We start from the raw sequence: 13,708 nt of genomic DNA on the forward strand, positions 1-13,708 counted from the left end.
AAATATCAAGTTTCTCTTCTCTATATATAAATACTTGTTCTCTCAATTTGTTCCCATTTTTCCCAGTTGGCATACAAGTTATGAATAGCATAATGCCAATTAATACTATTTAATAGTGAGGGGCAATGGACAAATAAAGGAATGCAATCCAATCAAATCAAATCCTGTGATTTGCATTAATAAGGAAAGCTCTAAGAGCATTCCCAATAGCTATTCAATTATTTTTTTCAAATTTAGAGAACAAAACTACTTTTTGCTTCTTTATCCAAATACACTTCACAACAGCTTCCCTTAATCTTTCTCTATACCATTGAATTATTGAAATAATACTTTATACTTTTCTTTATTTTATTTTAATCATTTCCTTTTTACTTCCATCTTCCCTTCTTTGTGACCATTAGGAAATCTTCATTTCATCTTTATTCATTTTTTCGCCGATCACGACTGTTATCTCGTCATCGTAATTGTCATCAAAGCTCCAAAACCCCATCGGTGATCACAACCGAAGAGGAAGACCAGCCGCAATCTCCAACCCACTCAAAGGGTTAGTGCTCCTACCTCTTGTTGTCGACGACGTGGACCACCCAACAAGCAAGCCTGGGGTTCTCTTTACGCAAGATGATGATCTCTGCAAACCAACGGTGGAGTTTTTGTTGGAGATCTAGATTAGAGTTAGGGTTTTGGAGGGCTTGGCAACAACTCCAGCGCTGTCGGTTCCATGATCCTTGAGCCAGCAAGCTGATGAGGCAGAAATTTGGGGAAGAGAGAGAGAGAGCCGAGAACGGGATAGAGAGAGGCGTTGAAGGGAGAGAGAAAATGTATTTTGTATGGGAAAGCTAGAGTGTTACCAAATGCATTGAGTAGTACTGTAACGTTCCTAATGTTTAAGGAACAAATAAGGAAGTTGTTGTAAGGAGTTTTTATGATTTTTTTAACAATTTCCTTATATTTTAAACGAGTAAAATAAGATATGAGATATTTGCTGTAAATGCTCTAAGCGACGTGGATGTGAATCTTCTTCGAGGGGCATTCAATGTTGATAATGCTTTTCAATGCAATAAATGAAGGAAGCATCATCACTTACCAAGCCGACAACAATGGCAGACAAATTAATTTAGAAGCTTTTTTAACATTAGTTAATTAAGCCTGGAAAGTTGTGGCAAACATTTTGTATCATTTGAGTCATAGTCGTAGTCATAGATAACCAAATTAACTATTGTATTACTATTTTTGTTCCAAAGACTAGGGCTACGCAAACAAAACCTAGCCCCCTTCATTTGTCTACTCAAGTCGTTTCAACTTCCAAGAAATAGGAAGATCACATTTCCAACGAGATATCAGACCTGAGCGGCCCAGTCAAGGCTCCGGTCAGAACTCTGAATAGTGCTCATCCTGTCCAATTCGACCTACTCTCAAGGACTGGTATCCTTGCCATCAACTACAGGCACCAAAAAACTTGCCCATAACCGCAAACTGTTACTACAACCAAATATTGGTGGTGACAAACTAGAAGATCAATGACTCACCGAAATAAATAGAAATATAAATCCTTCGCCTTTTGCTACAGCTCAATCATTTGGAAACCTAAACATGGGCCGACTTTTTGAGAAAATGTGCCAAACAAAAAATACTTTTCTAACCTTTTTAAAATAAAGCTTTTTTACAAAAAATTCTTTTTTAGTTTTAAAAGCTCTATTTTCAAACGTAATCCTAAACATGCTCCCACTGTAGTCAAGACAGATTTAATTTCCATTGATGCAACCACACCAAACTCACTCCCGAAACAAACAATGGAGCATGCACGAAGCCATAAAATATAGCAAATTCTGAAAGTCTAAATAAAACAATGCTAATCTAAAGTACGATAGCATAACAACCTATAAGGATACATCAAATAATAGTTCTTTTGTTTGATATGTAAATTACTATTCTATATAGGATAAATTTGTTATAAGGCTTTCTGTTATTTTTCCATGTTATAAAATAAAAATAAAAATAAAAATATTAACATCTAATAAATTAGTATTGATAACATAACATCGCATCAGCAATTTAGCTAGGCCAAGAATTACAAGTTCCAAACCAAAGGGAGAAGAAAGTATAATCAGACGGATATCAATATTGTACATTACAAAACAATAGTAAGACTACAACACAACTCTGCCCGCTAATGTCTCTGATTAACATAAAGGTTCGTGATCAAAAAACCAATCCATCATGATGGCACTGCATACAACACGTTGAAGAGAAGTGTAAGTTCAGTTACCAAACATAAGGAATCAAAGTAACAGTCACAGAAGTGATTGACATAATAATTTCTTTTCTTTTTTTCTTTTTTTTTTAAGAAAAAAAAAAGGGGCTAAATTAACAATTCTTTTGGTTAGTACTAAATCGACTTTTTGCAAAGAGGTTGTTATCTTACTGTAAGTTGAAGTATCAATTTGCTCAGGAAGCTCCTTTATGTCCACCTCAAACCTTGACTGAACCTGAAATACAAAATGACATAAATAGGCAAGCATAAAAAAAATAAAAATAAAAAGGATAAACAGCACCTGTATTAATGGAAACTGCCTAAATTACCTGATTAAGAACATCAGAGTCAGCTGCAGATGAAACAAATGTAATTGCAAGCCCCTTGGTCCCAAACCTACCAGCCCTGCCCACCTGTGGTGAGAATGGGAGTGAATTCAGTTACAAATTAGTTGCACTACTAACTAACTGTATACATAATCATATACAAGTATTCAAATGAAAGAAGTACCCTGTGCAGGTATGTATCAGCAGAATCTGGCATGTCATAGTTGATAACAATGTTAACACGCTCAATATCGATACCCCTTCCTACTAAATCTGTTGCCACAAGAATTCTTGATTGCCCCTCCTTGAAATTCTTGTAACGCTTCAACCTGGAAAAACAAAAAACCCATACAGAATCAGCCATCAACAGAACTACTCACTCCCCCAAGTGAAATGATTGTCACTTTCATTATCCATTTTAATATAATTCCAGGATATTCATTTGAAGTCTAAAATCATGAGGCTAAACATCTGACATTCAGCATGTTACACAAAATTACGCTTGCTATTCCGTTGTTTGGTTAGTTTTTTATTCCTAGTAATGGTCATTCCTCAAAATGAGGAATTTTGAGGAATAGTTATTCCTCCCCAAAAGGAGAAGAATAGCTAGTCCTTTCCTGTGAGAATAGCACATCAAATCCTAAAATTACTCAAAAGCCATCCATTGACCCAAATCAAATACAACATTCCGTAGCACAGACCCCGCAAGAGCTGGTTGCTCCACTTCCGGCATGCACTGTCAATAATGCACCTCCAGATAGAGAGGAAAACCTTGTAATCACTGTTGACATGGGTGAGGCCAACTTTGGTGGTGCTTCGAGGGCGCCAACAGCTTTCCTCCATGTCTATAACAGTCCCATTTTTACTGCTCAGATCTCTCTCTCTCTCCCTCTCTCCACAAGAATCGGCTTAGGTGGTATCCACACCTCTCTCTAGGGAGGGATGGTTGAGAGAGGAATTGATCAACGGTACAGCCTGCAAAGGGAGCTGGGGAAGTCGTTGCTATTTGTTTCTCTTTCTTTTTTGTAATTTCTTCTTACTTCTTATGTGATGGTTGGGAGAGCACATATTCTGATCATGTTGATGTTGAGGCTGTGAAGAGAAGAGAGGCTGCGGTGGTGGGGTGGTGATGGGTTAAGGCTATGTTTGATGGCACCTAGTCCAGCACTTCCACAACTAATAGACAAAAAAAAAATGTTGTGTATTTTAACTCAGGCAAAAGAAGAATATATGTAGATCACATGTTTAAGGAATAGTTAGCAAAAATTGTGTAATGATCGATTGAACAAAATAAATCATAAACTTATAGGTTTGAAGGATGCTTCTTACTTCCTATTGTGTTGTAAATTTGTATTTTAAGGGTATTTTAAGAAATTTAATTGCAATATGGTTCTATTCACCAGCTTATTGCATTGTACCAAATAGTGACAATGTTACAACCAAACTAAGGAATACTAATAACTATTCCATTCCTGATAATAGTTATTCCTTTTCCCAATGGAATAAACCATTCCACACCCTAAGTTTTACACTTAAAAAAATTATTCAAATGGACCAAAAAGTGCAGTAGGTACTAAGCGCTAGTGCTCTACTGGCTTTCACAGTAGCAGTGGTACCAGCAAAAATCCCAATCACACCCCCCCCCCCCCCCCCCCCTTTTCTGCCAATCTCTTCTCCTCTTTCTAGAGGCCAAAGGAAAGCTTCTAGCATAAAAGGTCAAAATACAGTTTTATTTGAACTTCATCCCTAACTCTTTTGCATGGGTGCGCCATTCACTTGTACAGTCTGGAGAGGCTTACCTGTCTTATCTTTATCCATTTTTTGTTTTATGCAGAGACCCTATGGAGTAAGGGGATCGGGAAGGACCGTAGAGTTGGCAAGCTCTCTTATTTGGAGAAACTTCGTTTACCTTAAGTCTTTTGCCTTTTCTCATTTGTATCAAACTTTTTTTTTTTTAATAGGTAAGCAAATAAACATATTAAAAAAAGCGTAAAGCGCCCCTAAGCACACAGAAAGTATGCAAAGGAAATCAAACACGAGCAAGCAAAAAAACAAAAACAAAAGAGAGAGAGAAAACCCACAAAACCCACAGAGCCGAGAAACCAAAACCCAAAGCCCAAACCCACCAAAAACACCCTAGACTACATTACATCAATAGCCCTTTTGCCTTTACCCTGGCTAGAACGAACACCCCAAGCATCAAATTTAATCGAACATTCTAAGTTCTTAACCTCTCTACCTCCTTTAGTCTTAAGAACAGAAGCAGGATCCTCTTGACACTGACCCTCATCAATCAAAGTCAAGAAACCTAAAAAACCCTTCTCATCACCCTCGAAAGAGATCCCCATAATGTGATAGCACGCGTTTGCATCCTGCACAACCCCTCCCTCCCTCGTACCATATTAGCAATCCTTGTTTGCAAAATGACAGCAAGACAAGACAAGACGAGGGTAATATTGAAGCATTTTCAAAATGAAAGACTAGTTCAGGAAAAAATAAATGAAAGACTAAATTGACACAATTGATAAGTCGGGGATGAAGATGAAATATGACAGTTTAGAAATCAAAATCAAATTTTACCAAGAAAAAAATTTAGAAGGAAAAAGGAATATTTTTTAAGCCACAAAAGCCAGCCCATGCAAGCACGCAACAGATACACATGCTCGAGAGAACCCCTTTTCCCACTGGAAAAGGTGCTAACCTAGAGCTGTTTGTATACAGGCTGATAGAAATGGCATTGCAGCCAAGTTTGTTACACAGGCATTGACCACCATCTCGGCTATCATTTTCTGAACAATTACGGGAACATATTAGCAACAAAGTAGACAGAACGGGTTCAAGTTAAGATCAGGCACTAGATATATTCAGAGACAAGCAAACAAGGACTTCAACTATATGAATGATCAGTTCTAAATGCTTCAAAGCATTCTAGACCCGTGCTGTCAAGGGTGAGATAGGCACTCAACTAGGTCCTCGGGTAAGGCAAGCCACTAATATGCTTATGAAGCTTGAGGCAAAGCACCTTTAATGAGGTACTCACATTTAGGGCTCAGGCAAGTGCCCTGCATAAAGTTCCAGGCACTTTATGCAAGCACCTCAAAAAGCTCTTATGTTTAAAAGATGTGCCCAATAATCCTTTAGTGAAATGACCTTTTAAACTTCAGTAAGAGATAATTTGTCATTAGCAAATTTGTTCTTTTTTTGATAAGTGTCATTACCAAATGTTAGTCGCTAGAACCAATAGAAGTACCTAGGTTATACCTAGTCAACAAGAGGCCAAAACAATTGTGGGGGAGGGGGGGGAAGGGGAAGCAGATCACATGGTTTATAGACCAACTCCTCTCACTTACAAAGAGTCCCACTCAAAATGCATCAAGTACATATCATTTGAGTTCATGACATATATACTAACTATGCTTAGAACTCAGCGCTTGACTTCACCCAGGTAAGCATCTTTTCCGCGCCTCACACCTTGGACGATATAAGGAATTAGCGCCTTGAGGTTGCCTTTTTCCTTTGACAACAATGATCGAGACCAACTTAAATCATCCAAAAACATATATTTGCTAACAAAAAATATGCAAAACAAATAATTAGCAGGAAAGTTCTTAGAAGACTCCAACATGAAGCAAAACCAAAATCAGCCCACCATCTAACATAAACAGAAGCTTCTCCAGATTATCTAACTGTGTCATACAATGGTTGACTGGTAGACAAAAACAGAAGCAATAACTTCGCATAAAGTTTAAAACAAATGCACTGACTCTTTCCATCACTAAGTGAATCCAAGCAACAGAATGCATACCTTTCCTCCTGAGCCATTCCTGAATGGATGCAGATAGAGGGAAAGTTACACTCCTCAAGTAACTTGTTCAGCTCAGCTGCTCTACTGACACTTTTGACAAAAATGACAACTTGATTGAAGTCTAATGCATCAAGAAGATCATTCAATTTACGGTTTTTCTCTCCCTCCTTCAATAAAATATAGTGCTGCACAGAGAGAATTAAGAAGACACATGCATTAGTTGAATGAGCACAAACAGTGAACTGATGAAACAAAAGACAGCAACAGTGTAATACCTGTACAAGACCATGAAGAGTCAACTTGGTCTCATCATCAACATAAATTTCCATCGGCTGAAAACAATATTAATACTGAGTGTGTCAAAATACCATCATTCTTCAGCAAGCAGAACTCAACACGATAGATAAACGAAAAAGATAAAGAACCAGAAACCCAAGAAATCAATAGTTCTGAGCTCTGATTTATAGATTGAACTTGTGCATCTCTAAAATGCTTGCAACATCCAACTACTAAATACCCAGCTGACCCGCTTCAGGCTCTCCCCTCCACCCCAGTGCGAGAGAGTTGTTTTCCCCTCCAAGTGAGACCTCTCCCTCCCTCCTTTCCCCAAACTCCGCCCCTTACTCCCTCCAAGTGAGAGACCTCTCCCTCCCTTGTGAGTTCCCTGAAAGGAGGGAAGAGCTCTGCCTCCTCCCTCCTCTCCCCAAACTCTGCCCCTTACTCCCTTCACTCCTCTCCTCCCCCCCCCCCCCCCCTTCCTTCTCTTTTTGTGTGTTTTGGAAGCTAGATCTACTACCCATCCACCTTCATCTTCGCCCAACCACAAACACGTCAACTTCGCCTCCTCCTCCACCGCACGTGTACCCCACACCGCCATAGCGTGAGTGAGCCAGACACGTCGCGCCTCGTTTCACACAGCAGTTTCTTGTCTCTCTGTACATTCTCTACCTCTCCCACCTTCTCCTCTGCCAAATCCAGATCCGATATCCCCTGAGCATCAACCATAGGGCACCTACTTGGTCAGACATCGAAGCGGAGCTCCTCTTCAGTGACTTCAGTCCAATCAATCTCAATGCAATCTATTGTTGTGGCTTTCAAGGTTTTTCGCCAGCACAGAAGGTGTTTCTCCAAGTAACCCATTCTTAGGACTAATTCAAAAACCATAATTTCCAACTGCCCCTTTCTTGTCCTGTGTCCCAAGAAGTCATTGGGCCCAGTCTTTTTTATCTACCGCACTATGGTGATTGTTGGGGATCTCCAACCCTCCTTGTGTACTTGTTCTTTTATATTAAATACAATCGTGCATAGGGAAAAAAAAATCATAAAACTACTACATTGAAATATTAAATTGAACCAATATCCTCACTCAGCCCCCAGAAAGACCATCACTAACACAGCCAAATGGTTTAAGAATAGCGGTAACGCTGGTAAGCCCCAAGAAAGAAGTGCAAACTAGGAGAATGAAGTCTTTAAAATCATTGCAAGTACTGCAGGAACTACAAGCACCAGGCATTATGATATTGCCAATGGCAAGACAAATCGAAAACTAAGCCACAAAATTGCAAAGTGATACAAAACCAGTAAAGCAACGATGTTATAAAAACTTCATATCCTTGTCCTGACCAAAGAAAAGGTGACAGAACACTTACCTCTTGCATAAATTTTTTGCAAACAGGACGGATCTCTTTACTGAGAGTTGCGGAAAACATCATTACTTGCTTGTCATGAGGAGTCATCTTGAAGATCTCCTGCACATCCCTCCGCATGTCTGTAAAAGAATGAGCAAATTGATAATTCAATAAAAGAAAATTAATGTGGTTAACTATATAATAGATCCTGTAAATGAAACAAGACTATTGCAATGATTCAGAATTTGGAATCAATTGAAACAAGGGGCTAAAAGGAAGAATAAGAAGAAGATCATACCAAGTGATTCTAGCATCTTATCACACTCATCAAGAACAAAATGCCGCACATTCTTTAATCCAAGATCTTTATCCCTTCCGAGAGCCAATATTCTTCCAGGTGTTCCAACGACAATATGAGGGCATTCGTTTTTTAGCATATCCTTGTGAATCTTAACACTGACACCACCATAGAAGACAGCAACCCTGATGTCAGGCAAATAGGTACTGAACCTCTCAAATTCATGACAGATCTGTAGAAGTTAAGAAAACAAGAACATTATTAGGAAACAGAAATATAGTATGGAAAATGCAACTAAAAATACCGACATTGAGATATATGCAGATGAAAAAAAAATGATTTTGGATGCTATAACATCTTCATAGGCCATTTATCTACTATCACAATCATTTGACATGCCTGGTAAGCAAGTTCTCTTGTGTGACAAAGAATGAGAGCAGCAACTTGACCAGCAACGGGTTCAATCTGCTGAAGAGTCGATAGAACAAAGACAGCAGTTTTCCCCATCCCAGATTTCGCTTGACAGATGACATCCATTCCTAAGATAGCTTGGGGGATACACTCGTGTTGCACTATTGAAGAACCAAACAAAATTGCAGCAGACTAATCCTCAGTAAGTATAAATGACCATCGAGATCCTTTTAATGGAAAGGTTTATCAAACCAGTTTTCTGGCCCAAATCATGAATATGGAAGTAGTAGTTACCTGCACAAGAAAAAAGATGAGTAATATGAGTAATATGCAAGATAAGACAAGACACAAGCATGTAAGCAGCCAGAACATGTCACTTCATCAGTCAGCTGACCTGTCCCAATCTCAATCTCCACAACCAATGAAATAACAACCCAGACACCATCGGAAACATCATATTTCACAGATAAATTACAGGCAATAGCAACATTCATTGGAAGAAACAAAACAATCAAGCTTCAATTGCATTATAGAGGGCATTTTGGGTTTCCATTAGAATGGAACATATGGTACTGGATTAATTAACTGTTTTGTTATAGTTTGGCACTATGGAAGTATATCCAGTAAAGACCTCAACATTGTAAAATACTCCTTTTTGCTGTATAAAGAGAGAGTTTTTGGCACTTCAACAGGTAATAAAGATAAAAATAAATTAAGAGTAATTTGATCAAGATATGGCAAAAATAGAACAAGCATCCAAATAGCTCACGGTGGAAAGAAACAGTGGAGATAGAACAAGACTCAAATTAACCCCAGCTGACTTTGCCAAACTGGCCAAAACTGCAGAAAGTCAACAGCAATGACATGCAGAATATGAGCAAGACCATTTTTAACTGCAGAATTTGTGCAAGACCAACTTCAAAAATAGGTTATGAAGATTTTTAACTCCCCCTAGCTTCTAATTTCACATAAGAAAAAATTTGGAAGTTTAGTAACATTTCAACAGGTTGGCATTCATATATTGATGATAACCACTGAGATATTATGAAAAGATCAGTTAGAACTTTGCCTTCTGATGGATGTTCAAATCCCGAATCCACAATGGCTCGGAGAAGCTCTGGTTTCAACAGGAAGTCTCTGAATCCTGAACTGTGAATCCCCACATAGCCCCTATAGAAAGAGAAAATATGTTTAATAGACTAGAAAAATATGAAGAAGAAGAAGAAGAAGCCTACAGATATGGAAATTTAATAAAATACCTAGATGTGTGAGGAGGTCCCACATCAAAATTGGAAAATTCAATTCAGCACAATGCTATCATGAAATCATCAAGTTTTACCACGATGCACACACATAACCCTCCTTATAGCAGATGGGAAAATTTAATTTTTCTAATACAATAGGAAAGCCTAGCAATAGCTGCAATAGTCAGATGGGCTTTTTAAACATAATCACCAAATTGATGCCAAATGCAAGATTGCAGTAAGAGGACATCAGCTACAACTTTTTCAATCATTTCTTGGGCAATTGTGGCAACAAACCCTCACCAAACCACCCTTCCAACATCCCACCTTCTCAAGAATTGAAACCAGATCACCACAAGACTTGGAAAACCGAAAGATAACATCAAGAAAAGCTGATGACACACCATATCACCACCAAGTTGGCACATACAAACATCAATCATCTAGAATGGGGTTACCCTTAAAAGAAATTTAAAGAAAAAGAACCTTCCACTGGCCACCATGCAAGCAACAAACCCTGCTTTACATGCCATTTTAGCACACCATTTGTTTCTTCCACAGAATAACAATTCCCAAGTCTCTATCCAGTCTTCCTTAAACCACACGTAAAACCTTCACTATTTATTTTTTATTCTTCATTAAATGGGACATTCCATAACCAAAATCCCTGCAGTCACTGAGGCTCACTCCCCTACTTGATTTAGCCCGCCAGACCCAAAGTCTCAACTGTCTCCTCCTTTACTCAGTTTTCTCATTAATCAAACGGAGCACAAGCAAGCACTAAGCAATAATAAACACCAAACACACAAAACCAATCATAATAATAACAATCAAACCTTTATACACAATTTTACACAAATCAAAACCTGGTTCTCGTATTTTATTTCTTCTTTTCTATCACATGATTCCTCAGCATCCAAACAGAATACAAATCCTAAAATTAAGAAAAAAAAAAAAACACGAAAAAAAAAAAAAAACCGGAAAGGAGACTTACTTCTTGACGGAATCAGCTAGGGGTCTAGCTGAGGCGGAGTCGGGGGCCTTGGGGTCATCATCTTCGAAGTCGACGAGCTCTTCCTCGTAGTCGTTGTCCTTCACTTCACCCATCTTCCCACAAAACAAAAGACAGAAAAAATCAGATTGAATTTCTAGGGTTAGGTTAGAGTTTTATTTCTGAGAAATATCGTATTTTGAGAAGTTATAGAAATTGAGCAAGTTTTGGCGGTCTGTCTTTGCTAACCTTTGTGCTCCGGGAGAGAGAGATAAAGTTTCAGGGTTTTGGAGAGTGACTGAGATATCTGTGAAATTAAAGCAAAAACAAATGAAAATTTTTGGAGAGAGAGAGAAGGGAAGAGACCCAAGAGACCCTGGATCTAGGGTTTTGGAGGGAGGGAGGGAGAGAGAGAGAAGTTGGAATGGGAGACGGTGGAGGCGTGGAGCAGATATAGGGAAAATGACTCACTGAAGGAGTGGTTCATTTGACGATATTGACCTCACTGACGATATTGTAAATTTGCTAACCTTTTTGAGTGTCTGCCTTTTTATTGAACTGGTTTCTACTAGAAAGTCAAACAGATCGCGCGTTTGAACGGTCTCCACTCTTATCCTTCGTCCAAACAGTTCTGAGGCCCTGTATGATTTGGGGAATAAATATTTGAAATAAAATGAATATTTAGTTGGAATAACTATACATTTATTTGAACTTACTCTTTTGAATAATTATTCTTAAGGATATAGAACCATATTTTTCTTTAATTTTTCCAAACTAAACTTAACAAAAAAAATAAAATAAAATTTAAAATTTAAAAATTTAAAAAATTTAAAAAAATTTAAAATTTTAAAAATTAAAGATTTTTAATTTTTAATTTTTTTTTTTAAAAAAAAATACGAAGAATATAGATCAGATCTATGGGTGGCCACGCACAGATCTAAGGTCCAACATTTATTATTATTATTATTATTATTTTTCTAAGATTTGAGTTTTTTTGAAAAATAAGAAATTGTGTAGGTTTTTTTTAATAATTTTGGGTTAATTCCAATTGTGGAATATGTGCTGTCACCAAACTAAAGAATTGGAATAATTATTTTATTCCACTCTTTTTCATTCCCAGTAATAACTATTCATTTTCCTAATGAAATACCAATTCCACAAACCAAACGAGGCCTAAGAATTTACTGTATTTTAGCGTATGAATTTTAGTTTTATTTTATTGCATTTTTTTTCTTTTTCTTTTTCTTTTTCATCTTTTTATAAGAGATATGTGAATTTCATATATGCAATTGTAAATTTACAATGATATCAAACACATCTCATAGTATATACAAAAATTTCCTGCAATGAAGCCAGCTTTTACAATTTGCCGGCGCGGGGGGGGGGGGGAAACGGGGGGAAATTAAAAAAAAAAGAAAAAAAAAAAAAGAAATTGAGGGGCAAAACTAAAAATAATTAAAAAAAATTAGGAAATTTTTTTTTTTTTTTGAAAAACCTTAGGGCTTCCTAAGCCCCTTACTACCTCCGCCTCAAACACAAAAAAGTCTTTCAGAAAAACAAAACACAATACATTTTTTAAAAAACTGAGCACTTTCTTATAAGATTATTTGAAAAAGAGATATGTTATTTGCATAATAATTCTTACATAATAATGTTGATGTATCCGATATTTAAAAAAAATAAAAATACTAAATAAATCAATTTTGTTGTGCAACTAACATATTTCGTACATGCTTAACATTTGAAGTGCAACGGCCTTAGGTTGATGGATCACTCGAGCACCTATCTTGACCAAGCCTCTGTTTTAATAACCATCACAATAGAAAATGGGTGAAATTTTTGTCTCCTTCTTGGCTTCTTTATTGTAGTTTTGCCCAAAATCATGACCTCACCTGAATTGGCCTTCCCTACGGATGGAATTAAGCCACGTGGACTAGGAGCAAAATTTGATCCTCATCACTAAATAATTATAACAACATCCCAACAAATTAGGTCAACTTTTCGTAATAGATATTTTTAGTCCAGCATATTAAGTTCAGAAGATATAAAATACATTTTTTGCTACAGTATATTGCTACTCACTGTAATACACTATAAAAATAAAATATTATTTCTCTTGTTAAAAAAAAAGTCATCAGATTGTGTGCTCTCTATATTTTTATTTTTATCTTTATTCTTAAAACATTGAAAAATAATATTTTAAAAAAGTAGAAAGTGGAATAAAGAATTTGTTAAAATTTAGTAGCTAAAATAAAAAAATTATGTATTTTAAATAGCTAAAATAACTAATATTTTTAAAGATGCTCTAAGGGTGCGTTTGGTCTTATGATTTCGTAGACAAAAAGTGTAATTTTAAACCATATTACAGAAAATAAATCGTTTGAGAATTGCTTTCTAAAAAATTACAAAACGTAGAAAACTGTTTTTTCAAATCCTATCAAAGTGCATGTTTTTTTTTTAAAAAATATAATTTTAAAGGCTAATCTGCGATTTTAAAGGCCAAATTAAGATTTTGCCAAACTACTTAACTGTGTTTTTAAAAAATTTTCAAATCACATATTTTAAAATCTTTATTTTTTAAATCGCAAACCCGAACATAACCTAATTCTATAGAAGTAGCAGATAAACCATGGTGGCATCACCATACTATTTTGTGAAGGCGATTTGATACCTATCGGCTAAAAATCTAGATAATATAAATCTAAGTGCAATTTGTTGTCATCTAGCAAGGGTTAATTTCGTCAACTTTTATTC

The 13,708-nt window shown here is 36.7% G+C and overlaps 1 protein-coding gene across 2 annotated transcripts; it reads right to left on the reverse strand.

The window, feature by feature from the left end:
* Positions 1 to 1,976: 1,976 nt before the first annotated feature.
* LOC133863029 (DEAD-box ATP-dependent RNA helicase 15-like) lies at positions 1,977 to 11,428 on the reverse strand. Of its 2 annotated transcripts, none has more exons than XM_062298997.1 (12): positions 11,203 to 11,428; positions 10,958 to 11,073; positions 9,789 to 9,889; positions 8,708 to 8,880; positions 8,309 to 8,540; positions 8,032 to 8,150; positions 6,658 to 6,714; positions 6,383 to 6,567; positions 2,762 to 2,906; positions 2,581 to 2,664; positions 2,423 to 2,486; positions 1,977 to 2,226 (listed from the first exon to the last, which is right to left on the reverse strand). In XM_062298997.1, exons 2-12 carry the CDS (start codon positions 11,068 to 11,070, stop codon positions 2,216 to 2,218), a joined length of 1,284 nt encoding a protein of 427 aa, XP_062154981.1. In that variant the 5' UTR covers positions 11,071 to 11,073; positions 11,203 to 11,428; the 3' UTR covers positions 1,977 to 2,215. The 2 variants fall into 2 exon arrangements, with proteins under 2 accessions (XP_062154981.1, XP_062154980.1); XM_062298996.1 differs by having other exon boundaries at positions 10,958 to 11,070; positions 11,204 to 11,427.
* Positions 11,429 to 13,708: the final 2,280 nt, after the last annotated feature.

The sequence above is a fragment of the Alnus glutinosa genome, chromosome 3, assembly GCF_958979055.1.
Source record: "Alnus glutinosa chromosome 3, dhAlnGlut1.1, whole genome shotgun sequence".
Taxonomy (NCBI): Eukaryota; Viridiplantae; Streptophyta; class Magnoliopsida; order Fagales; family Betulaceae; genus Alnus; species Alnus glutinosa.